This window comes from Urocampus carinirostris, chromosome 5 (genome assembly GCF_059441175.1).
Source record: "Urocampus carinirostris isolate Australia breed hairy pipefish chromosome 5, RoL_Ucar_1.0, whole genome shotgun sequence".
In the NCBI taxonomy this organism is placed as follows: domain Eukaryota; kingdom Metazoa; phylum Chordata; class Actinopteri; order Syngnathiformes; family Syngnathidae; genus Urocampus; species Urocampus carinirostris.
Window position 1 is genome coordinate 11,847,501 of NC_142353.1, and position 26,578 is coordinate 11,874,078.

The following is a 26,578-nucleotide window of genomic DNA, read 5'->3' on the forward strand; positions in this document are numbered from 1 at the left end:
TAAGCTTTAATGTTGTTGTGGCCGAGTGGTTAAGGCGATGGACTTGAAATCCATTGGGGTCTCCCCTCGCAGGTTCGAATCCTGCCAACAACGAAGATTATTTCTTGTTTTGTATCCTTGTTGGTACTTTAAGTTAACATCAAATGCTACAATGTGCTACGACAGTGAGGGGTTTCTAAGCTTTCATGTTGTTGTGGCCGAGTGGTTAGGACGGCGGATTAGAAATCCGCATGTCTGTTTCTATAATGTGCTACAATAGGAGGCTGGATTTGAGCTTCAGTTTTTTTGTGTTCGAGTGGTTAAGGCCATGCACTAGAAACCGATTGTGTTAATCTGTTGACATCACAGTTCATTCTCGGGAAACAATCGTAATATACCCATGAAATATATTTAGATTTTATGCAAAAAAAACTTTTTCAAGTTTTGCATTATTTAGAATTCTGGTACAACTATAAGCCAGCATCTTAAAATCCGGGTTGCTTGTATTAAAAACAGTTTTGTTGTTAAATTTGAGCACGTGTCTTTTAATTATGTGCACTTGGCTGTCCGAAATTTATGGTAAATGGCAATGCAAAAATGTGGTGTGTTTAAAATTATTAAATTTGAGTGTTTGACCTTGCAGGCGTCATCCAGGCCCCTGGTGTCTCCTGCACACAGCATGTTGGCAGTGACAGTCCGTCCGGAGAGAACTTCAGGAACGCAACGCTCTCGGGGCCACAGCCGGACAAAACCTCTCTTCACACGCTCCGAGTAATGGGCTGAAACTACACAGGAGAGAAGGAAAGGCATAGGTGTCAAACTCATTTGAGCTCGAGGGTCACATGAATGAAAAAGCTCACTTGTGGGTACTGGATTAGTAGATTTGAGAGAAAGAAATAAAAGGGGAGAGGTAGAGAGAGAGAGGAGCAAAGTCATGTCATGTTTATTTTTTTTCCATGGCTGAGGTTAAAAAAGGAAGAGATAAAGAAAAAGTAAGGGAAAGACATAAAATTACAGGGCAAAATAAAAAGAACAGAGAGATAAAAGAACATGAGAGAGAAAAGAGAAAGATATAGAGGATAAGAGAGACAGCAAAAAGGGAAAAATAAAATAATGAGAGAAAAACAGAAAAAGAGAGAGCAAGGCAGAGAAAAAAAGAGTATAAAATAGAGAATAGAGAGATAGAGAAAGAGTGAAAAAGAGAGTGAGAGAAAGAAATACAGCAACAGTGTCTTTGTGAGTGTCGCCTGGCTTTAGCGGCTTCAAGTGGACATATTTAAAACTGCAGCTAATGTTTCTTTTGGACTCCTCTCGGTGTTGATTCGCAGGTTGGATTCAATCTTTTGGCAGGCCTGATCCGGCCCACGGGCTTATGTTTGACACCATAAGTTACCGTCAACTCTCGGCTGAGAAATAAGGGGTCAAGATGGCCTACATTCCGAGTCTTTTCCGTAGCCGGAAATCTCGCACTCGGTCCAGTCAGGCAGTACCAGGCCCGCCTCGGGAAGACACGCCGGTAAAACCTCCAGAGAGTTGATGGCGCACACGCCCACATCCGACTTGAGCTTTAGCAGAGCTGGAGAAGATAATGGATGTGTTAGATTAGTTTTCTGGTATAAGACTTGAGCTGAGCCGCTAGGTTGCTGTGACCTTTCTTGCTTAGGTGTATTCCTTTCTAAAAGCATTCTTACACACATTATCCAGTTTGAGCCAGGTCCAACCCTTGAGTTTCACATAGTGACATAAAAGAGGTTGTGGCGTAGAAATATAAATAGTAGAAATAGTAGAAATAGGCAAATGCTCTCCAAAAATTTTGTTCACAACAAAAGCCAATCTTAAAACAATATAAAGTGTCTATTCAATCCCCCTCTCTATGTAATGTTATGTGCTTAATAAAATAAGAACTACATTACGCATAATGCCACATTGTTACTGAACATGCGCGGTGTGTCCACTAATGTTTACAGTTGTATATCCTGGTTTACTTTACTACATTTATTCAAAGTAACCCGCCACTTTTGACCTTCAGTATTGGTAATAGCATTGTACGGTAACTAGTTCAATCATGGACAATTCATCACATTCACTACACAGCATCATCTCCAAACAGAAGAGCAGCTTCAGCGACAGACTGCTGTCACAGTCTTGTTCCACGGACAGACTGAGGAAATCATTTATTCCTCATGCCATGAGGCTCTTTAACTCCACCCGGGGGAGTAAAAGCCCACATTAAACCCCACCCCCACATTTGCATATTATCCTATTTTTATTACAGTGTGTATTTTATGTAGCATTATTTAAATATTCTATACCAACACATTATATTGGGTATTTATGTATTCTATTTCTTTTATTTTATTATTATTTTATTTTCAACACAAGGATACTGCTGGAAGTGTGAATTTCCCTACGGGGATGAATAAAGTATCTATCTATCTATCTATCTATCTATCTATCTATCTATCTATCTATCTATCTATCTATCTATCTATCTATCTATCTATCTATCTATCTATCTATCTATCTATCTATCTATCTATCTATCTATCTATCTATCTATCTATCTATCTATCTATCTATCTATCTATCTATCTATCTATCTATCTATCTATCTATCTAGTTAGATCACCCTGTTACTAAAAAAAATATTCCTACCACTGTATAAAACTAGGCACTATCTTAGATAAGACAGACTTCTTCCGTGTCATGCTGAAAAATAATTAAAACCATTGTATTCAATCTCTCTGGCATCCAGTAAATAGTTAAAATAAATGTATTTGTATTTATTTTTATTTCTAGTTAGCGAGCATTTGAGATAAAGGAATGGAACTGAGGTTCAGAACCTTAAGGATGTGAGCGTAAGAAAGCAAGATGGGGAGTGAGTTGGACTCACCAATGTCATTGTCGAAGGTCTCGTTGTCGAATTTCTCGTGGATCCAGTATTTTTCTACTTTGAAAATCTGCTCGCTGCTTGAGTTTTGTTTACGGAAGGTTCTGCCCAGGATCACCTCCAGTTTTGAGGCTTTATCGCTGGACACATGACAACAACGGTGGATTAGTACTGTAAATTCCATTATACATAGCCACCTGATTTAAAGCCAGATGCACAAATCGAAGGATAACTCAGCCATAAAAATAAACTCAATCATGTCCATTTCAACCATTTTCAAAAAATCAGCGGGGAAACACAACCGTAAGACACCTGTTTTTATATACAGAGACCCCTCGCTAATTTGCAACAGAAAATAGCTCACCATTAATAAGTCATTGTAATTTTCTAGGAAATGTAATTTCTAACTGACATAAGAAATCATTGACATGATCAGTGTCTGAATAAACAATGTTTTAGTGGTTGAGTGCGCTTATATTCACCCTATTTCTAATAATTACAACTTGGAAATAACATAATACCCTTGCAACACAGGCAGCGGTAGCCATATAAGGCTCTTTTCAAGAATACATATTGCTCGGAGATAAAATAGTACTCAGGCAAACTTCAACTATAGGATTTAACTTCTGATCAGAGGGAAGCTGAGCCTAGTGCAAGCATTGCTGGCATACTACTTTTATCATAAATGGTTCGGTCCAGTGTATAAAGAGCATACTCACCACTACACTTTACAATTAAGGTGTCACAAAAACAAGCCTTGTTTTGGCTGTACATCGCTAAGGAATACTTTATATGGAAGCTCTATAAACTAAGGCTCACTGTTGAGACATTTTATGATGAAACCCCACAGAAAAACTGTAAACGGTCAGAAGCGCCAACCAAGCACACAGAGCATTTTGATTGGGTGAGTGGTAGGGGTGGTAGGAGCTATGCACACAGTGCAGTTCTCTCTGCACCGGAAGTTAATACATCAGTATCCTTGTTTGCAGTATTTTGTGACATTTGCACCTTGTTTTGATACCATTATTTATAAAAAATGAAGGTCAAAATGAGCCTTGAGGATCTTAAGTTACTGTGGGAGGGATACAATTTTAAAATGGTATATTTGTGGATATGGGACACAGGTTCTGGCGTTATTTCTCTTACACAATTTTTTTTATCAAATAATCTAACATTCCACAGTGAAATATAGTGCGATGAAAAATTAGATTTTGTCTGGAGAGCGGGTTTGGCTGTTTTGTTGAAATATTTCTTAAAATGTGTGGCATAGCTCTCTCTCTCAAAGAAAAAAATGCTTTTATGGCTCTTTGGGTTCTCGACCCCTGTTGTACCATTATGTTATTAACATAAGTTTCTATTTGTGAAATGCATTTCAAACAGGTTGGCCTCTGCACTAATCTATTACCAAAAAGTAGCTGTTAGGTTCAAAGAAGTTGTCGACCCCTTGTATCGTGGTTGTATTTGATATGCAATTTATGTCGTTCTTACGTGGGTTCAAAACAGTGTGCAGCAGACACGACCCAACAGGAGTCGACGAGAATTCCCCCGCAGCGGTGGAAGTGTCGCTTCAGACGAGCCTGGTATACGTTAATGGCCGCCTGCCAGGGTTGCTCCGTGATGTCGCTCTCTCGACCGCCGAACATTCGGAAACTGGGCTGACCCAGGGTGTTGTCGGATCGCCGGCCGCATGTTCCTGAAAAGAGGACGCTAATGTCGTGAAATGTGATTCGGTATCATCACAAGGTCATGTCGATGATTTACTGGTAAGCGTTGAAAACCTTACTTTTCAGTCTGCCATTGTTTTAACAGTCCTTAATAAATTCACACTCCAGGAAAGGTTTGCAGGGCTTGGCGATCAACATTGCGACTTCGTAGCTCGCCTTTGTGGCATTTTCATTTGACTCGAAAGGTCTCGTGAAAAGCACTGCTGTGCCGTTAAAACAGCTTCCAGTTGCTTCACCTTTTAACAGTATTTGTTAACAGTTAGCTTTTAGTAATCAGCATGTTCCGTCTGGCAGTGCCTCTTGACATTATATTCTTTGAAAACAGCCACAGTCTATTGGCAAATTAGGCAGATGCAGCTGTTTCAAATTTCGGGAAAAAATACTCTAAATTCCACTTATCCTGAAAGCGGCGGCCTTCCTGGTCACTTTATTTTTGGATTTACAGTTGCCATGTCGTAACTGGGGTGGGCTAAAATTCTCACAGGAAGCCGAGGGCAAGATGGTCAAAGGGCCACTGCCATCATCTGGGGAAGTGGTGATTTTTCCATTTTTTGTACTAATTGATTTTATACTGCGGTCAACATTTCTAGAAGGCCACATACTATTAATTTTATGACAGAGGCTGCGGGCCAGTAGAAATCTGATCACAAGCTGTTATTGGTCCCCGGGCCGGACCTTGGACATGCCTGCCTTGTAGATAGTCGTCAACACAGCCCAGAAAATCATCATATGCTCTCTACCTGGTCTGTAGGACATTGCCGCCTTGCTGTACCACAGCAGAGCCAACAACATCATAAACGAATCCTCTCACTTTGGCTGGTGTACTGTAATCGCTTGTTTATTGTGGTTAATGAACACCAGAAACCCCTATGATATGTGAAAATCCGCAAAGTAACCACCCGGCCCACCCCATTTTTTAACATGCGCTCTTCCGGTACCCGCTTGCAGCAATAGTCGACCAGGCATAATCGCTCACAACTTCACAGGTGCTGTTGATTTTAGGTGGAAAGAACGGGAAAAAAGAGCTGCCAGGCCCAACAAAAGCGCAGGCTGCTGGTCGTGCTTACGGCCATAAGTGATTGGGAATTATGGATTGTGGACGCAGTCCAATTTTTGGTCGACTGAATGGCAAATAAGAGCCACAAGGACCAACAAAAGTGCAATCTTCTGGCCCTCGCTCATTAAAATAGACAATCGGGGATATTGGATTGCAGCCCTAGGCAGGCCACAATAGGTTGTTTTAACGGCCCAGACTGAAAACAAATTATTTCCCTTGACCCTGTTTTGACCATTAGTCAACCAGGGATAATGGATCGCAGCCACAACCATGTGTTTCATTTTAGGCAGGCCATAATGAAATGCCTCATTACAAAAGTACCTTCTGCAGGTCCCACTCGCAGCAATATAGAATTAGGGATAATGGATCAAAGTGGCCACATGATAAATGTTAATAGTTTATTAAAGAGCCGCCAGGCCTGACAAAAGTGCACTCTGCTGATCGTGTTGGAAGCCATATGCAATCTGGAATAAAAGATCGTAGCCTCATGAGTGCAGTTCAATTTTTGGTGGACAAAATGCCAAAAAATAGACGTCAGGCCCAACAAAAGTGCAATCTGCTGGCCCCCGCTCATTGTAATAGATACTGTAACTGGAAATGATGGGCGAAAGAACGGAAAAAAGTGCCCCTAGGCATGACACAAATTTGCTCTCCAGGCCCTCGCTTACAGCAGCAGTCAACTGGGGATAATGGATTGCAGACAAATCAGTTCAGTTTATTTTAGGCGAGCCACAATTCCTAGCTTTAGCAGTTTGAACAGAAAAAGAAAGTGTTCTTTTGGCCCTTTCTCTCAGCAATCGTCAACCGGGGATATCGGTTTGCACCAACAACCGTGCGTTTTATTTTAGGCAGACCAGAACAGAAGGCGTCCTGACAAAAGTACCTATTGTCTGGGCCTGCCAGCAAAAACATGGGATTAGTGATAACAGCACGAATGCACTTCATTTTAGGTGGAAATAATGAAAAAAAAAATCAGTCACTAGGAAACAATCTCCAGTCAGAAAACTGCTTAATTAGACATATGTTACTGTACTTCAAGTAATTTCACACAACACAAGTAAAGCATTTTTGTTGGATGACAGTGGGGGCAGGGAATTAAGCTAGCAGTCAGGTTTAGCAAACATAAAGATGTTAGGCCATGTGCACACCAGCAGGCACTATTTGGAGGAAAATGTCACAGCGCCAATGCCATTAAGTATCAAACATGGTTATTAAGTATGGCGCTCTGTCGCCAAATTCTTCAAGTGAGGGAGCGAGGAAAACTGCGACTTGACACCCTCCAACCATCCATTATCTGCACTGCCTATCCTCAGTAGGGTCGTAGGGGTGCTGGAGCCCATCCCAGCCATCTTCAGGCAGTGGGCAGGGGACACCCTCAACTGGTTGCCAGCCAGGCGCAGGGCACACAGGGACAGACAATTCGCTCGCTCATTCATACCTAGGGACCGGCCTATTAACCTGGCATGCATCTTCTTGGAATGTGGGAGGAAACCTGTATGCTTGGAATAAACCGACACAAGCATGGGGAGAACATGCAAACTTCGCACAGGAAGGCTGGTAGCTGGAGTTAAACCCATGACCACTGTGCTGCGAACGCGTTAACCACTCAGCTGCCGTGCGGCCCAGGACTTGACACATTCGCTCTAAATAAGGAAAAACTCTGGTGACATCTACTTGTAGAGATGGGAATTCCGACTTTTAGGCTAAGCTCACTAAAAATGGCTTTCTCTCGGGTTCCAATCAAAGGAAGAATCCCGAAAAAATGTCTATTGACCAATCACAAGAGACAAAAAGGCGTCGGTGGGAAGCAGCTGTTGATTGGTAGGAGCCAGCTCCCTTTGTTTAACTCCATTTCGTTCACGAATGACGCGAACCATTTGTGCCACATTAACGAGCGTCAACAGCAATGGTGGCTCGCATTTTTTGCGACTCGGTCCTCTTTTGCCTTTTCTTTCGGCGATTAGAAAATACTATATTCTTCATTGCTATCCAACTATATGGTAGTTGTGATTTTGAATTGTGCCATGATCTGAAAAGACATGACGTAGACGACTCGGAGGGGAGGGGAAAAAACATTTAATTCAAAGTAACAAATGGTAATGGTAACAACGTTATAACGACAAAAAATATCATGAGTTAGATGACCCCGTTACTGAAACAATAACGCCGTTACGTAACGGCGTCAGTTATAATGGCGTTATTCCCAACACTGGTTATCAATGACAATGAAAACAATTGTAATTGTAATACCTCTGTTACTGGTGATCGGACCTCGAGGGCCCAGCGGGGTGATGGTGGACGGATGTCTCGCTGAAAAAGAAAAGAGAATTGCCCGGTGAGACAAATGTAGGAGAAAAAAAAAATTATAGATTTAAACATATTGTTTTGTTTCAGTAACATTGTTATTATCAATATTATTATTATAATCATTAGCACATATACCAATACAGGAGGGGTTTCCAACCATTTTTGCTGCTTTTTGTTACTAATTTGCGCAAAGGGCACCCAGTTTCATATGAATTTCTAAAATAGTAACTTAGCCGGAAGGCTTGCTAAATAGTTAAAAAGATAGCTAGATAGTTAGCTAGAAAGGTAAACATGTCACGGTCGCCATGGCTACCAGTCTGCCGCGCCCCCGAACTCAGCTGCAGCAGATCAGCTGATTGCTGGTCTGCTATTTAAGGCTGGATTTTGGGTTTGGCGGGCGCTGGCTCATTACACAATCCCAGGTCTGTTATGCCTTGTCCTGTTTTAGGTTTAGACATTTTCCGTCTGTTATGCCTTGTCCTGTTGAGTTCGTGCCGGAGGAACTCTGTATTGTTCTGTTTCGGTCCCGGAGTATTGGGCGACTTTTATTTTGTTAAATAAAACTTATGATCGTCAACGCATATGAGTTCTCCCTTCCTGCATAAAAGGTAGGAAGATAGCTCGCTACAAAACTAAATAAACTTCACATGTCTTGCTCATTTTCTTTAGAAAACCCTCTATTGGAATTTATTGTGTTGTACTGTATTTCCTGTAAAATAGATCAATAAAGAGATGAACAAATACATGTATTTAATACATAAATAGATTCTCATTCAATTCTCCAAACTAATTGCTCAAAATAATTCTGAATACTTGACTAGATTTTTTTGTCCATAAAGCCCTTGAACTAGAATTGATTTATTCGAAGTTCTAACATAACTTCGTTATTACTATGTTGTTACTGTGTTATTAGCAGATTAAACATAAAAAATAGGTTTAAATAGACTTAGTTAACCAATACAATTTTTTTTTTACTAGAAAATCTCAATGACTCAGCACTGGTGAACTATTTTCAGAACAAGTCCGCGGGCACCTCAACGGTCCTTAGGGGGCACCATGTAGGAGACCCCTGCAATACAGTGATACATGGGTAATCAAAAGGACTGTATTCAATAGAATCGTTATTCGACCCGAAAATTCGAGTCATTTTACTTCATTATTTGAAGAAAAATTGGACTCGAAAACAACCAGACACTTGTTAGAGTTAGATGATCGGCCATCTTGGCTAGTCTAACGGTTGGCATCATTTCGAGAGATCGGCAGGCTGACAATCGTTAAAGTCGAAGTATTTAAAGGGTTTTAATGCTTTTTAAAAAAAAATTACTCATAACATTTTCTCATTTTACTTTGAAGGTTTTATACAGCACTGAAAATTGCTATACAAATACATTTTGATTGGATTTGTATGGAAGCTTTAACACTTGACTTAAAGTATTAATGCTCCCTAATCCATTGAGGCAGCTACGATGTTTTTGTTTTTAAGTAGTTTAAGTTGCTGTATAGCTTTAACTAGGAGTTAACTGGGAGTCATAGATAAATCTCTTGACATCTGGTCCATATATTGTATCTTTGAAATTCACTTAAATGCTTTGCGTATATTTTGCTTCGAAGTTTGTGTTTATTTATGGTTTGGAATAAGTTAACGCATACATTAATTCAGCTGCAATTCTATCAGTAAAAAATACTCGTTTTTACAATTCTTTCACAAGTTATCCACTTCTTTTTTGTCCTGATACATTTTGTTGCATAATACTAACATTTTGGGGGGCTTATTTAGTCGGTTGCAAGATACAGAACTGTACTTAATCACATTTTTAGTGGAAGTACAATGTTGGCAACAAGATTCACTTGATATAATTGGAAATTATTTGAATGCAACACAAACTTTTTCTTCTTTTTCTGTGTTTTATCTACTTTTTTTTTAAATTCCTTTAGGAAAATCTCATTGTGTTTATTTTTTCTTAGCTGATATTTTTTTTTGTTTTCTATTTACTTTTTTCCTGCGTTTCTTTCTTTCCTTTTTTTCTCTGTTTTTTTCTTCTAATTTTTTCCTTCTTTTTTTTCCTCTTCCTTTTGTTTCTTTTTTTCTCAGCTTTTCACTACTTTTTCATTTTGGTATTTTTTCTTTTTTGTTCTATTTCCCCCTACCTTTAAGTCATTTTGTGCATATTTTTACATAATATTTGGTCATGTTGGGATTAAAGAAGAAAAAAAAAACGAAGGGCCGTTTAGGACCCGAAAGAGCCGGTTCCTTTTAGTGAGCTGAGCCGAAGAAGCCGGTTCTCGAAAAACTCTACTGACTTTACTCAACTTCGTTCTACTTGGACCTTGACTTCAAAATACCGCATTTTGAACACAGCGTCAGTGGAACCCGTGTATTTTTACCTTCATGCACTGTAACTTGGCTAGATTTTCATGTGCACTGGCTAGGTTTTCTTGTGCGCTGAGAATGTGCGGGCAGTGCGCGATTGCGCACGTGCGCAGCTTAGAGGGAACATTGCTTGGCAGCCACAAAATGTAGCGATTAAAAAAAAAAAATTCGTATTGTAGATAGATTATGTAGGTTTTAGGTCAGGGAATGATGTAATGATATTCTGTGGTTTGCAATAACGTGTGGTCTGTGCAGCCCTTTGAGACTGCTGTCACTGTCTTGTACTACGGACAGACTGAAGAGATCTTTTCTTCCTCATTCCATGAGGCTCTTTAACTCCACCCGGCAGAGTAAAGGCCCACATTAAACCACACCACCTACATTGGATATTACCGAACCTTACTGCAATATGTATTCTGTGTAGCACTATTTAGTTACTCTATATTACACGCTACAGTGGGCATTTGCACGTCACACTGGGTATTTGTATATTGTATTCTTTTGGCTTTATTATTGTACTGTTCTCAGCTCAGGGATGCTGCTGGAAATGTGAATTTCCCTTCGGGGATGAATAAAGTATCTATCTATCTATCTATCTATCTATCTATCTATCTATCTATCTAAACATGAGTTGACTAGATGTGTAAATTGCGTTTTCGCCATGAGGTGGCAGCAAACGAATTATCCTTATCACGCAATCACTCTTCGTCCACAACAGAAACAGCACCGTGACGTCATAAATTTGAGTCTTTTACAGAAAACACGAAAGAGACAAGGTAGACAGAATGAAAGAAAGAAAACTTGAAATCAAAGTCGATTTACCTCATTTTTATTCTAAAAAAAACGCCTTGGATACACTTAGAATGATAATTAATTATCTGTTTTGTAATTTTTGTTCAGGAGTTTGATCTAATGAGAAACTTGAGTTTTGTGACTGACAACGAAAGCTATGGTGCTTTTATTTTGATTGATCTATTCGTCTAAAAATATATTTTATAAATTGATATACTGGAACTTTCTTTATTTTTTTGGCAAGTTAAGCTTTGAGTTGAACTGCAATTGGTCTTGGAAACAAGCACACAAGACTGAAAAAATGAGAAAATAAATGTTGCGAATGTTAAAAAAAAAGCGTATTCTTAATTTGATTTCTGTACTATTTTTTGGAAATATATTGCTGCTAATGTGTTTGCACTTATTTTTGTTGTGATTCACTTAAAACCTACGCCAGTCTACGCGGACTACCTTGTAAATATATGCCTACTTGTCCTGGCATTTTTCGTTTTATTTTTTTATATTTGAAGTCATTTTTACAGCTTTATCCTGGAGTGCCACGTCTAACTTTGTTGTAATCAACGATTACTACGTTGATATCCATAACAAGACAATTGTCATTTTAATCTGTTCTATTTCACGCTTAAACAAAAATCCTCATTTGTATGACAGACAATAACATCTGCTTATTAACAAAAAATAAATAAAAGTAAACCTACTGCATTTAGGTACGTCGCAGAGCTCCCAGGTTAACTGCATGTTTCTGTATACGTGACACCACGGGCCTTCGTCACCATCAGGATTCCTATGGAAAGTAAGTACATGCATTTAGGTAATGATTTTTTTCTATTGGATTTCATTATGTTATTATCTTTGCTTTGATACCTGCAGTAGCTGTGGCTTCCCAGTCCCACTTGAATGGCATCAGACCTCCAAGCATTGTTGTACTTGTGCATGATGGCCGGGGAGTCCCACGGAAGACAACGTGAGCCGCTTTTGCTGACGGACTCCGTGCCCCTGTAAGTTAGCCCGATCCCTCTCATGCATTCTTCGTACTGATCTGAAACAAATGACGGGCAAGAGCACAGATTAGATTGGTTGACATTAAATCTTTTTTTTTTCTATCTGTTTTTTATATATAGTGCTGTGAAAATGTATTTGCCCCCTTCCTGATATCTGTGTTTTTACATATTTATCACTCACAAAGGATTCAGGTCATCAAACTAATTTTAATATCACAGAGACAACCCAAGGAAATACAAAATTCAGTTTTGAAATGTTGATTTAATTTATTAAGGCACAAAAGAATCAAAACATATGTGAAAAAGTGTCTGCCACCTGAACCTAATAGCGAGTTGGGCCTCCTTTACCAGCAATAACAGCAATCAAACGTTTATGATAATTGGCAATACGTTTTTCACAATGCTTAGGAGGAGTTTTGGCCCACTGTTCTTTGCAATTTTTTTTAAATCTGGGTTTACCTGCATGGAGTACCTGTTTAAGGTCACACCACAGCACCTCAATTGGATTTAAATCTGGATTTTGACTTGGTCACTGCAGAACCTTTATTTTTTATTTTGTTGAGCCATCCAGAAGTGGACTTGCTGTCTCGGATTTTTGTCCTGCTGCACGATCCAATAGCGCTCGATTTTAAGGACACAAACTAATGGCCAGACTTTCTCCTTCAGGATGTTTTTGTGAACACCAAAACTCATTATTCCATCAATCACAGCAAGTTGTCACTGTCCTGAGGCAGCAAAGCAGCCACTGACTATCAAATTGCCAGCACCATGCTTTACTATTGCCACCATGCCTGGTGATCAAATGCTGTGCCAATTTTACGCAAGATGTAACAGGCTGCACACCTTTCAAAAAGTTCAATTTTTGACTCATCAGTCCATAGAATTTTGCTTCAAAGGTCTTGTGGATAATCAAGATGCTTTTTGGAAAAAACTCAGACCACTCTTTGTGTTCTTTTGTGACAGCAGTGGCCTCTCATGGAAATTATACTATATATGACATTTTTGGCCAATGTCTTTCATATAGTGGTGTCATAAACATTGAACTGAACAAAGAGCAACGGGCCTGCAGTCCCTATGATGTTTTTGGAGGTTCTTTTGTAGCCTCCTGGATGAGCCGTCGTCGCAATTTCTGAGTAATCTTAGTTGGTCGACCACTTTTAGGAAGGTTTGCCACTGTTTCCAGTTTTTTTAATTTGTGGATAATGGCTCCGACAGTGGTTTGTTGGAGCCCTACATCCTACAGGCAATAGCTTTGTGACTTTTTCTGGACTGACGGATTTTTTTTAATTTCTTCTGGAATTTTTGGGGGATCTTGGCATGTCAATTGTTTTTGTGCCTTATTAAATGTAATCACCATTTCAAAACTGCATTTTTTTCTAGTTTCTTGTGTTGTCTCCGTGTGAGCTGAAACCTTTCTGAGTGATACATATGCAAAAAACACAGAAATCAGAAAGGGGGAAAATACCTTTTCACTGCACTGTATTGCTTGATTCTGAGGCGTTACCTTCTGAACACTTGGGCAAAGAGCAGAAATCCCAATTGATCTGAGTGCCTTTGTAGGTATAGCACCAAGGAGCGCCGTCATGGTCTGGATTCCTGGGGCAAGATTTTTTTTTTTTTGTAATTTAAATGATTGGAGATAACGTTTGACAAAAATAAAGAAAAATAGGAAGAAAATCAACAAGACATTTCCCTCCAAATGTAGTCCCTCCAAGTAGATTGCTATTGTAAATTTTAATATAAAGCCCAAGCACTTAAAGACTACTACAGCTACAGTACTATTCACCTCTATGGGTTTCCTGACTACATGAGTCAGCTAGGAGTCAAAAATACACAGGAATGGCCAAAGTCTTATGAAGAGTTATACTGAAGGGCATGATATCACTCCCATGCGTACATTTACATAGACACACACGCACACATAATAATAATTAATAAAAATGAAATAAAAAGGAGCAATGATGTTTGTGTTCAACAAATTCTTGGGGTGCTTTTTGCTCACTTTCAGTCTGTGTAGATTGTAGTCTTCCTTGGACTCATTTTTGTTTGCACTACACATTACAGCGACATCTAGTGGATCCTAGCTTTGGCGGCCCCTAACTCAATTGAGTTTGAGATCCCCGTTGTTAATAATGGTAATAAAGACAATTCTATTTTATTGTATAGGATTAAACATTCAAATTTAAATTTTGGTTTGAACAATGTTATTGACACTATTAACAGCAAATAAACAATGTGAGGTTTGAACAATTTTTCTCGACAATCTTAACAGCAATTAAGCATATTCACAAATTCGTTATATCTGACAATATGACGTTTTAACAATTTTGTGCCCTTTGGAATTACAGAAAATTGTAAAGGGTTTTCTGGCAATTTTTGAACAGACATTTGTTTTGCCCTCTAACCTGCAAAAGTTGTGGTTGCCCAGGCCAAGGCTGCTGGCGTCCACTTTCCTTGCGGTGAACTTTTTTCCTCGAAGGGCCGTTGCGTTCCAGTTGATGCACTCTGCTCCCGACTTGCTGATGCTCCACGTTCCGCGATAGGCTTCCCCTTTCCCCACAATACACTTCTCTTTGGTGTCTGCAAATAAACAGCTCGCTATGAGAGGCCATTTAGGAAGTAAATCATACTTGCTCTCTCCTATAGCAACATACACTCACACATGCACAATAAGAATCGATGATATGGGAGTTCAGGGCTGATACGATTCTGTTTAATAGTAATAGGGGGTGGCCAAAAAACAATATTTAAAGACATTTGTTTTCTGTAAAAGCTTAAAAATTGGCATAATAAAATGAAGAATTATTATTAAAAATTCAAATAAAACTTAAATCGCCCCCTGACACCTTTTACAGTAAAAGAAAAAGAATATTCAACACCACTAACATAATTAATCTTTTACCTAAACCAAAAACTAACAGCACAGGAAATAAAATTCGGATTAGAAGCAACTCTTTTAAAGGTAAATAACAACTTAAATAGAGTCCTGATTTTTTTTAATACAATAATTGAAAAAAAAAATGTCAATACAACATGATATATATTAACATGTAACAAAAGCTGCATCAAATTTCAACAAAGCTCCCGAATTGAAAAGTGTGGGCACTACTGTGTTAGAGCCAAATTGACAAACTAATGTTATGGTAACAGCTAATCACTCAGCCTTTGATTTTAATGTGCTTTTTATGCTCTCAATCACAAAAACACATGCTTGATTGACAAACTAATGTTATTATAATAGCTAATATATCAGTCTACACCTGAACGTTTTTCCATGAAACAAATGAACTAACTACACTTTTTAACCTTATCTCTTAATAACACACAACTTTCTACCACAGGCTTTAAAAATCTCAATATTAACAGTGATTCACATGCATGTCAGGACTCAGAAGTTAGCAGAGCTGCTGCTGTTTACTCCGTTTTGACATTATTCTTCCTGCTTCAGTGGGTCTGCCCCGGGACGCTTATCTAATCATAAGGCGCAGGGTGGGTAGTATGTGAGACAGGAGGCAGGAGAGAGTGAGAGAAAGGCTCCGCTGTATCTGAGCCTAAATACTCTGCCCGTCGAATAAACAAAAACGCCGATACAGATATCTGTGATATTTCTAAATATCCGTGTTGCTAATCAGCCCGCCCAATGATTGGTTGACCTCTAAAGCACAATTTCATTCTGATACAGACACAGTCATTACCCATGCACGTACACTTACAATACTCTCTTATACATACTACTATACTTTCATACACTTCTATACTATCTCATATATATCGTTATACTTTCATATACACACTACTATACTCTCTCACTCATATTACTATACTCTCATAAACACTATGCTGTCACACACATATAACTATTCTCTCTCACATGAACCATAACCATTTTCTCATTATGAACTATTATACTCTCTCATACATAGTACTATACTGGGAGCAACCTGTACAACATATACACAGTGATCAGTGTGCATTGCCTTGGTTACCAAAAGTAGCCAAAGTAAAAAGACACAGTAAGGTGAGGTGATCATTACATAGAAATGAAATGAAATGAAATGATTTGCATTTATATAGCGCTTTTCAAGTCAATGACTTCCCAAAGCGCTTTACAATGTGCTCCACATTTCCCAATTGCAGCCTTGCAGCCATGTAAGGCGCTAACCTGCTTATTGGGGGTTTTAGGGGTTCAGTGTCTTACCCAAGGACACTTCGACATGTAACACGGACGAGCTGGGATTCGAACTGGTATCCCTTGATCCCAAGACAAGCGCTCTACCTCCTGAGCTACTGCCCCCCCATAGGTGAGATAAATCCCTCTCGTGATAGCAGTTTTAATGACACGTAAGAAAGAATAGAAGTGTGAGTGAGAGAGTATAATAGTGTGTGTGACGGTCTACAGTAGTGTGTGTGGTGGCGTATAGTAGTGTGTGTGAGAGATTGTAACAGTCTTGGTGATAGTCTATTTATGTTGTGTGTGTGGAGGTATAGTAGTGTGTGTGTGTGTGTGTGTGTGTGTGTGTGTGTGTGTGTGTGTGTGTGTGTGTGTGTGTGTGTGTGTGTGTGTGTGTGTGTGTGTGTGTGTGTGTGTGTGTGTGTGTGTGTGTGTGTGAGTATAGTATTATGTGATGTGTACGGGAGCATAGTAGTGTGTGTATGAGAACCCTGACCCTAACCCTAACCCCTACACTTCCATTACAAAAACATTTCATACCAAAATCTAATTGGGAACCAAGCAACAATCAAATCCCTAACATAATAACACAAGTGATTGAGGATAACCAAAACCTAATTAACACATTAAACCCGCAGTCTCACAGAGACAAAGATAACCTTAGCAAAGGAGAATGTGAGGCTCTCTTTCAATTGGCTAACAACAAACAGATAGTTATTAAACCAGCGGACAAGGGTAGTGCAATAGTTATCCTAGACAGAACACAATATATATATGAAGCACACAGACAATTAAACAATACGTCACATTATAAGAAATTAACAAAACCAATATACCCAGAAACAGCCCAGAAAATAGAAGATATCCTACAAACACTTCTAGAAAATGAATATATAACTAAGAAACAAAAACGCTACCTAATAGGGGAAGAGAAAGCCAGACCCCGTAGATTTTACCTGCTACCTAAAATACACAAACCACCACTATCGTGGACTATTCCGTATGAAGTGCCGACAGGAAGACCAATTGTCTCAGATTGCGGCAGTGAATCCTACAGGATCGCGGAATACATAGACCACTTCCTCACTCCACTATCCACAAAACATAATAGCTACATTAAAGACACATATGATTTCGTAAACAAAATAAAACAGATTAAAATAACGCAGGACACAATCTTATTTACCATGGACATAGATAGCCTCTACACAAACATAAACACGGTCGCAGGGTTAACAGCAGTAAAGCGCTGGATGGAAAAATACCCGGACGACAAACGCCCAAACACAGAATTACTACAACTACTAGAAATTAACCTCACTAGGAATGACTTTGAATTCAACAAGGAATTCTACTTACAGATTAGTGGCACAGCCATGGGTAAAAAATTTGCACCTGCCTATGCTAACATTTACATGGCGCATTGGGAGGAAACAGCTTTTGAAAAATGCGACAAACTACCCACCAATTATTTTAGGTACTTAGATGACATTTGGGGAACATGGACACATAGCAGAGAGGAATTCAACCAATTCATAGAAATCCTCAACACACACCATAGTACAATTACGCTCAAACATTCTACAAATGACCACCAGATAGATTTTCTAGACACAACCACTTACAAGGGACCCTCATTCACTCAAACACAAACTTTAGACACTAAGGCCTTCTTTAAAGACACAGACACACATGCACTCTTACACAAAAACAGCCTTCATCCAAAACACACCTACAGAGGCTTAATAAAATCACAGTTGCTCAGATTCCACAGAATCTGCTCGCAAGATACGGACTTTGAAAAGGCCACCCAAACCCTTTTCAAGGCACTGAGACCAAGAGGATACTCAAGATCTTTCCTCAGGCAGGTCCGTAAAACATTTTTAACCACAGGGCAACGAGACACACAGAAAATTATCCCACTAATTAGTACCTACTCAGAATTTAGCCAAATTGCTAATAGAAAAATTAGACAAAATATAAATCAGACACTACAGAACACAAGCATAATCCAAGATTACAAAATCATCTCAGCCTTTAAAAGAAACAAAAATCTCAAAGATTACTTAGTAAAAAGTAAATTACCAGAAATCAACATAACACAAACGCAGGGACCCACATTCTACAAACAAGCCACCACAGTTAGGAACACCATTACCAAGACAAACTACCTAATTAAACAAAGAATCACTCCCACCACAGAAAACTGTATTTATGTCATAGAATGTAAACACTGTGACATTAAATATATAGGAGAGACAGGAAATTCTATCAGATGTAGATTAGCACAACACATTTACAACATTAAGAACCTTAAACAAAGTAATACACATCTTGTCGCACACTTCATTCGACATGGACTACAGGCATTACAAATATGGGGCCTAGAAACAAATAGCAATTGGACTCAAAAAGACAGACGTAGGGCAGAAAAAGGCTGGATAGGAAAATTAAACACTCTCTTCCCAGATGGACTAAACGAACGCAGGTAAGACAAGAAACGCTCCAATTTCCTGAATGGCCAGCGCTAATAAGACTTGGTTTCCCAAGAACCCCCAAAAAAATTTTTTGAGGGACCTTGGGAAAGTAAGATTGCCTCAAAAACCTAACCCCTACACTTCCATTAAGGGATAAAGGATGTTTAGGGTAGGGTTACGGTAGTGTTAAGGTAAAGGCAAGGTCATTGTAAGGAAGGGCCCAGGTTAGTGTATAGTAGGCTTCTAAGGGTCTGTGAATTACTGCTTTACTTAATATATAAAGCCAGGAGGCGTTTCTGATTGACATCTGCATCATAGCCAGTAATTTTTCGGCGAGCGTGTGCATTTTCGCAAAAAGAAATATTGTAAACCTAGCCCTGGCCCTAACCCTCGTCCAAGCCCTCGCCCTAGCCCTAGCCCTAGCCCTAGCCCTAGCCCTAGCCCTAACCCTAACCCTAACCCCTACACTTCCATTAAAGGATAAAGGATGTTTAGGGTAGGGTTACGGTAGTGTTAAGGTAAAGGCAAGGTCATTGTAAGGAAGGGCCCAGGTCAGTGTAGGGAAGCGCTGAAGTAAGCAGGGTTGTTTAATACTTGTGTGAACATCTAGCAGAGTGGCGCAGCGGAAGCGTGCTGGGCCCATAACACAGAGGTCGATGGATCGAAACCATCCTCTACTATTGGTTTTCAGACACCGGCCGTAGACTAGGCTCTTAAGGGTCCGTGAATTACTGCTTTACTTAATATATAGAGCCAGGAGGGGTTTCTGATCAATATCTGCATCACAACCAGTATTTTTTCGGCGAGCGAGTGCATTTTACTAAAAGGAAATATTGTAAACCTAGCCCTGGCCCTAACCCTCGCCCTAGCCCTCATCCAAGCCCCAGCCCCAGCCCTAGCCCTAGCCCTAGCCCTAGCCCTAGCCCTAGCCCTAGCCCTAGCCCTAGCCCTAGCCCTATCCCTAACTCTAACCCTAACCCTAACCCTTACCCTTACCCTAACCCTAACCCTAGCCCTAGCCCAAGCTCTAGCCCTAGCTCTTACCCTAGTTCTAGCCCTAACCCTAACCCTAACCCCTACACTTCCATTAAAGGATAAAGGATGTTTAGGGTAGGGTTACGGTAGTGTTAAGGTAAAGGCAAGGTCATTGTAAGGAAGGGCCCAGGTTAGTGTAGGGAAGCGCTGAAGTAAGCAGGGTTGTTTAATACTTGTGTGAACACCTAGCAGAGTGGCGCAGCGGAAGCGTGCTGGGCCCATAACCCAGAGGTCGATGGATCGAAACCATCCCCTGCTATTGGGTTTCAGACACCGGCCATAGACTAGGCTTCTAAGGGTCTGAGAATAACTGCTTGATTTAGCCAGGAGGCGTTTCTGATTGACATCTGCATCTCAGCCAGTATTTTTTCGGCGAACGAGTGCGAAGAACACCAACAACTCGGAACCAGGACCAGGTAAGTACAAACAATTTTAACCACACTATCTCTCCTTTAGACAGATCCTGCGGTCTCCCTCGGGGACCTTCGCTTAGGGAGACACCCAACAGTCCCCTTCAGTGGCCTTCACTGAGTGAGACAAACGAACGCGAAGGGACGAGGACAACAGGGAGTCCCAGGGGGCTCCCTAAACCACGAAGAACACCAACAACTCGGAACCAGGACCAGGTAAGTACAAACAATTTTAACCACACTATCTCTCCTTTAGACAGATCCTGCGGTCTCCCTCGGGGACCTTCGCTGAGGGAGACACCCAAGCCCAAGGGGACGAGGACGGCAGGGAGTCCCACGGGGCCCCCTGAACCACAGGGAACACCACCGAGACAGGAAAATGGAAGGGGAGAAGAAACCTCTGGACGACAAGACGACAGAGGTCCCAAGCCACTTCCACAAAGACCACAGAGGCCCACGCGAACCTATGTCTCCAGACATAACCCTGACCCGGACCCGGACCCCAGACCTAACCTTAACCCAAATCCAAACCCAAACCCAAACCCAAACCCTTGCCCGAACCCAAACCTGGACCCGAAACCAAACCCTAACCCTAACTCAAATTCTAACCCTAACCCGATTACAACCCTAACCCCAAACACCACCCCCAACCCCAGCCACAGCCCCTTTCACCCAAACAGACATCCCAGAAGACCCCGGAAAATTCAACAATGAACACTCACAGCCGTCAAACCAAATATAATCTTGGGAGATTCCAATTTCTCAAGGATAGAATCTTACTCCAGAGAGGACCTCCAGATCGACAGCTACCCCGGAGCAACATTTTACCACATGGCACACCTTCTAGAAAAAACTCCACGGAATTTCAAGGTACAGAGGGTCATTCTGTCGGTCGGAATAAACAACAGGGAGCAACAACCTAAGAAGACAGCGGTGAAACAACTCAAGATGATGGTAAAAAACACCAAGACCACCTTCCCAGCAGCTGAAATCTGGATACCGCTGATCAACTACTCACAGCAACTAGAAGACCTCCATAAACTCAACCTGGAGGAAATCAATGACCACATCTCCAGGAACATGCCATGCCTACCAAAACTCCCAGAACGGGACTTCCACACCACAGAGGACGGAATCCACTGGACAGGTAAGACAGCAGACAAGATGTTTAAACACCGGCTACACAATTTAAACTAAACACCCCCACAAACCCAAATAGGGAGGGGTATAAGAACATCATTCTACTAGCTCAGAACTTCACACCTACACAAAATCAGATTAGTCTACTAGAAAAGGGCTTATCGTTCGTTCCCACGGTAAATATTCGTAAGAAACAAAAGGAAATTCTAAGAGGAGAAATCCAAGAATTCCACCGAAAGCTTAAATTAGCAGCCTTCTTCAACAGGTCAGAAGATTCAGAACAAAAACATTTCATACCAAAATCTGATTGGGAACCAAGGAACAACCAAATCCCTAACATTATAACGCAAGTGATTAAGGATAACCAAAGCCTAATTAACACGCTAAACCCGCAGTCTTACAGAGACAAAGATAACCTTAGCAGAGGAGAATGTGAAGCTCTTTTTCAATTAGCTAACAACAAACAGATCGTTATTAAACCAGCGGACAAGGGTAGTGCAATAGTTATCCTAGACAGAACACAGTACATATATGAAGCATACAGACAATTAAACAACACAACACATTATAAGAAATTAACAAAACCAATATACCCAGAAACAGCCCAGAAAATAGAAGATATCATACAAACACTACTAGAAAATAAATATATTAACAAAAAACAAAGCCGCTACCTAATGGGAGAAGAAGAAGCCAGACCCCGTAGATTTTACCTGCTACCTAAAATCCACAAACCACCATTATCGTGGACTATACCATATGAAGTGCCAGCAGGAAGACCGATTGTCTCAGATTGCAACAGTGAATCCTACAGGATCGCTGAATACATAGACCACTTCCTCACTCCACTATCCACAAAACATAATAGCTACATTAAAGACACATATGACTTCGAAAACAAAATAAAACAGATTAAAATAACGCAGGAAACAATACTATTCACCATTGACATAGATAGCCTCTACACAAACATAAACACAGTCGCAGGGTTAACAGCAGTAAAGCGCTGGATGGAAAAATACCCGGACGACAAACGCCCAGACACAGAATTAATACAACTCCTAGAAATTAACCTCACTAGGAACGACTTTGAATTCAACAAGGAATTCTACTTACAGATTAGTGGTACAGCCATGGGCAAAAAGTTTGCACCTGCCTATGCTAACATCTACATGGCACATTGGGAGGAGACAGCTTTTGAAAAATGCGACAAACTACCCACCAATTATTTTAGATACTTGGATGACATTTGGGGAACATGGACACATAATGGAGAGGAATTCAACCAATTCCTACAAATCCTCAACACACACCATAGTACAATTAAAGTCAAACATTCCACAAATGACCATCAGATAGATTTTCTAGACACAACCACTTACAAAGGACCCTCATTCACCCAAACACAAACTTTAGACACTAAGGCCTTCTTCAAAGACACAGACACACATGCGCTCTTACACAAAAACAGCCTACATCCAAAGCACACCTATAGGGGCTTAATAAAATCACAGTTGCTCAGATTCCACAGAATCTGCTCACAAAATACGGACTTTGAAAAGGCTACTCAAACCCTGTTCAAGGCACTGAGACCGAGAGGATACTCTAGATCTTTCCTCAGGCAAGTCCGTAAAACATTTTTAACCACAGGGCAACGGGACACACAGAAAATTATCCCCCTAATAAGTACCTACTCAGAATTTAGCCAAACTGCTAATAGAAAAATTAGACAAAATATAAACCAGACACTACAGAACACAGACATAATCAAGATTACAAAATCATCTCAGCCTTTAAAAGAAACAAAAACCTAAAAGACTACTTAGTAAAAAGTATATTACCGGAAATCAACATAACACAAACGCAGGGCCCCACATTCTACAAACAAGCCACCACAGTTAGGAACACCGTCACCAACTCAAACTACCTAATTAAACAAACAATCACACCTACTACGGAAAACTGTATATATGTCATAAAGTGTAAATACTGTGACATTAAATATATAGGAGAGACAGGAAATTCTATCAGATGTAGATTAGCACAACACATTTACAACATTAGAAACATTAGACAAAGTAACACACACCTTGTAGCCCACTTCATGCAACATGGACTACAGGCATTAGAAATATGGGGCCTACAGACAAACAGCAATTGGACACAAGGAGAAAGACGTAAGGCAGAAAAACACTGAATAAGAAAACTTAACACTCTCTTTCCAGATGGACTAAACGAACGCAGGTAAGACAAGAAACGCTCCAGTTTCCTGAATGGCCAGTGCAGAAACTTAATTTCTCAAGGACCTCCAATTTTTTGGGGGGACCTTGAGAAAGAAAGATTGCTTCCTAACCTAACCCTAACCCTGACTCTAACCCTAACCCTAACCCTAACCCTAACCCTAACACTAACCCCTACAATACTGGTGTAAACACCTAGCAGAGTGGCGCAGCGGAAGCGTGCTGGGCCCATAACCCAGAGGTCGATGGATCGAAACCATCCTCTGCTATTAGTTTTCATACAGAGGCCGTATACTTCTAAGGGTCTGTGAATTACTGCTTTACTTAATATATAGAGCCAGGAGGCGTTTCTGATCAATATCTGCATCACAGCCAGTACTTTTTCGGCGAGCGAGTGCTTTTTGGCAAAAGGAAATATTGTAAACCTAGCCCTGGCCCTAACCCTCGCCCTAGCCCTAGCCCTAGCCCTAGCCCTAGCCCTAGCCCTAGCCCTAGCCCTAGCCCTAGCCCTAGCCCTAACCCTAACCTTAACTCTAGCCCTAGCCCTAGCCCTAGCCCTAGCCCTAGCCCTAGCTCTAGCCCTAGCTCTAGCCCTAGCTCTAGCCCTAGCTCTAGCCCTAACCCTAACCCTGAAGTAAGCAGGGTTTTTTTTTTTTAGCAAAAGGAAATATTGTAAACCTAGCCCGGGCCTTAACCCTCGCCCTAGCCCTCGTCCAAGCCCTAGCCCTAACCCTAACCCTAACCCTAACCCTAGCCCCCCGGATTTTGCAAGAAAAACATAATAAAAGCTAAGATAAAAGATAAGATAAAAAAGCTCCAAATATATATATTTCAAAAAGTTTTAAAAAGGAATCAAATATTTTTAAATGATCTGCCAGCTGAACAATAATTCCCATTTTTGCATTGTAATGTGCATAACAAGGCCCCACACAAAATTAATCATAGTATTTTAAAACAACTGCATATGTTGCATTTACCACTTTATTATTATTACTATCATTATTTACTGCGTGAAACCTAAAACATTTCCTAAATGGTTTGTAATTTAAAAACAATATTTTTCAATAAATCTGGCTTTAATTAAGGGTATCTGATGATGCGTAATTATTCCACTGAGAGAACACGGCGTCTAACTGTGTCTGAAGGAGATTTTTAACAAATGAAAACATCAGGGCTCTTAGTTTGGTTTATAGACATTTTGGGTGCAATCAGGGTTTGTATGGGTATTTAAAACATATAAAAATGCTTGAATTTTAATGTTGTGTTTTCAAGGTTTGAAAATGTCTTGAATTTTAGGGGAAGTGCTTGTAAATGCTTGAAATTCTGGCCATGTTTCTTAGGTTAGGAGCTAGGATTTGACCCACTATTAAGGGTTTTAAATATATATTATGGTTCCAAAATAGGATTGGGGCTAGAGTTAGAAACTAGGGTTTAGTCTCCTTATTAGGGTATCAAACTAAATTTAGGGTTTTGAAATAGGGTTGGGGCTAGGGTTTACAGCTAGAGGTTATTGTAGGTGTAGGTTTAGGGCTAGGAACTAGCGTTTGAGCTCCATGTCAGGGTTGTAAACTGAATGCAGGGATCCAAAATAGGTCCAGAGGTAGGGTTACAATTTGAAACAGATTTAAAGCTAGGGTCACAGCTAGGGTTAGATGTAAAGCCAGATTTTCGGCTGCAAGTTAGGGTATTGAAACAATTTTTGGGTTTCAAAATAAGGTTGGGATTAGAGTTTGGGTTATTTTGATCAGCGCTGGATTTCTTCTTTTACCTGGCCTGGGGAAAACGGCTTTAAAAGTACTTAAAAAGTGCTAGAATTTAGCCATGAAAGAGGTGTACGAACCGTGTGCCATATTTTGTGCAAATGTCTTAAGTAATTGAAAAGCCACAATTGGAAAATAATACTTACTAATCTCACACTGGGAACCACTGAAGCCAGGGGGGCACTGACAAATGTAGTCGGAAGAGTAGACTGCCTCCTTGCATGTCCCTCCATTGTAGCAATGGGAGGTGTAGCAATCTGGAAGGGACAAAAAATACATAGCTGGTTACATATAAAGTCCCGCGAAAATTACTGCAAAGAACTAAACATAATTTATGGCATATGATTTGCTCAGCTTGCATGCAGTTTGATTCTGAGAGACTCTAATATTTAGTTTTGCTTAGAAAGTGGTTTCTAGGACATAAAAATGAAAATTTAGAAAAAAACTTTAAAATGCACACCAACAATGTATTTTTCTTGCATTGAACAGAAAGACAAATATATAGTTAAGGTTTGTTTCCAATACATTGAATTTTTTAAAAATACGTTAAAAAAAGTACTTAAATCACATCAATGGACATTTTTTAAAAAAAATGCATATAGCATATTTTTATTAGCAATTTCCAACATGTGATTTGGGCCATTGAAAAATGGTTGCTGCAAGTGGTAACGGGTACATAGTTCTCCTACCCGCTTTAAATTATTTTCAAGTTAAGCAGTATATTTTTTTCCTGTCCTGCTTTGCATTGTAAGAATAATACATTCAATAAATAAATTAATAGGTTATAACTTAAACAATAAATACATTAAAACCATGGGCCTTTCCCAAGATGAAAAAAGTAGGAACATTTAGATAACTTCCATCATTATTTTAAAAAGTTGAATCAAGTAAATGTCAAGCTTTTTTTGGCCTAAAAACTATGTTTTTAAAATTAAAATGTTATAATATCATTCATTAAAAGTACATTGTTGCAAATTATTTAAATAATAACCAAAATAAAAACCGCATTTTAAAAATCGTATTCTCGTCAAGGTTAAATAAAGTACAAATCTTTAGCTGTAACACACCATTCAAAAATTCAAATATTTTGAACGTCAGCCTTTTTAGACCTAAAATATGTTTTTAAAATTAACTTTAGCTGTTATCACGCTTGTTTTGTGTTTTTCATTTATTAAAAGTACATTGTTGAAAATTAGTTAAATGAATAAAGTGATAACTACATTT

The 26,578-nt window shown here is 39.8% G+C and overlaps 2 protein-coding genes and 1 non-coding gene across 4 annotated transcripts in view; 2 read left to right on the forward strand and 1 right to left on the reverse strand.

Annotated features, from left to right (window-relative positions):
- Nucleotides 1-26,578, reverse strand: part of plat (plasminogen activator, tissue) — a 110,360-nt gene that overhangs the window by 56,535 nt on the left and 27,247 nt on the right. For both annotated transcript variants that reach the window (XM_088335720.1, XM_088335719.1), the window contains exons 5-14: nucleotides 25,501-25,611; nucleotides 14,527-14,701; nucleotides 13,626-13,717; nucleotides 11,985-12,159; nucleotides 11,819-11,904; nucleotides 7,901-7,960; nucleotides 4,358-4,562; nucleotides 2,873-3,009; nucleotides 1,415-1,555; nucleotides 616-764 (exon numbers count right to left, since the gene is read on the reverse strand). In XM_088335720.1, coding sequence (XP_088191846.1) covers nucleotides 616-764; nucleotides 1,415-1,555; nucleotides 2,873-3,009; nucleotides 4,358-4,562; nucleotides 7,901-7,960; nucleotides 11,819-11,904; nucleotides 11,985-12,159; nucleotides 13,626-13,717; nucleotides 14,527-14,701; nucleotides 25,501-25,611 — 1,331 coding nt within the window. The remainder of the gene's footprint in view (nucleotides 1-615; nucleotides 765-1,414; nucleotides 1,556-2,872; nucleotides 3,010-4,357; nucleotides 4,563-7,900; nucleotides 7,961-11,818; nucleotides 11,905-11,984; nucleotides 12,160-13,625; nucleotides 13,718-14,526; nucleotides 14,702-25,500; nucleotides 25,612-26,578) is intronic.
- Nucleotides 12-93, forward strand: trnas-uga (transfer RNA serine (anticodon UGA)). Its single transcript has one exon. It is a non-coding gene; the product is annotated as a tRNA-Ser (tRNA).
- On the forward strand, nucleotides 14,722-20,564 carry LOC148365433 (uncharacterized). Its single transcript, XM_088334961.1, has 5 exons — nucleotides 14,722-14,740; nucleotides 17,301-18,160; nucleotides 20,132-20,220; nucleotides 20,265-20,430; nucleotides 20,475-20,564. The coding sequence occupies exons 1-5, from the start codon at nucleotides 14,722-14,724 to the stop codon at nucleotides 20,562-20,564; spliced, it is 1,224 nt and encodes a 407-aa protein (XP_088191087.1).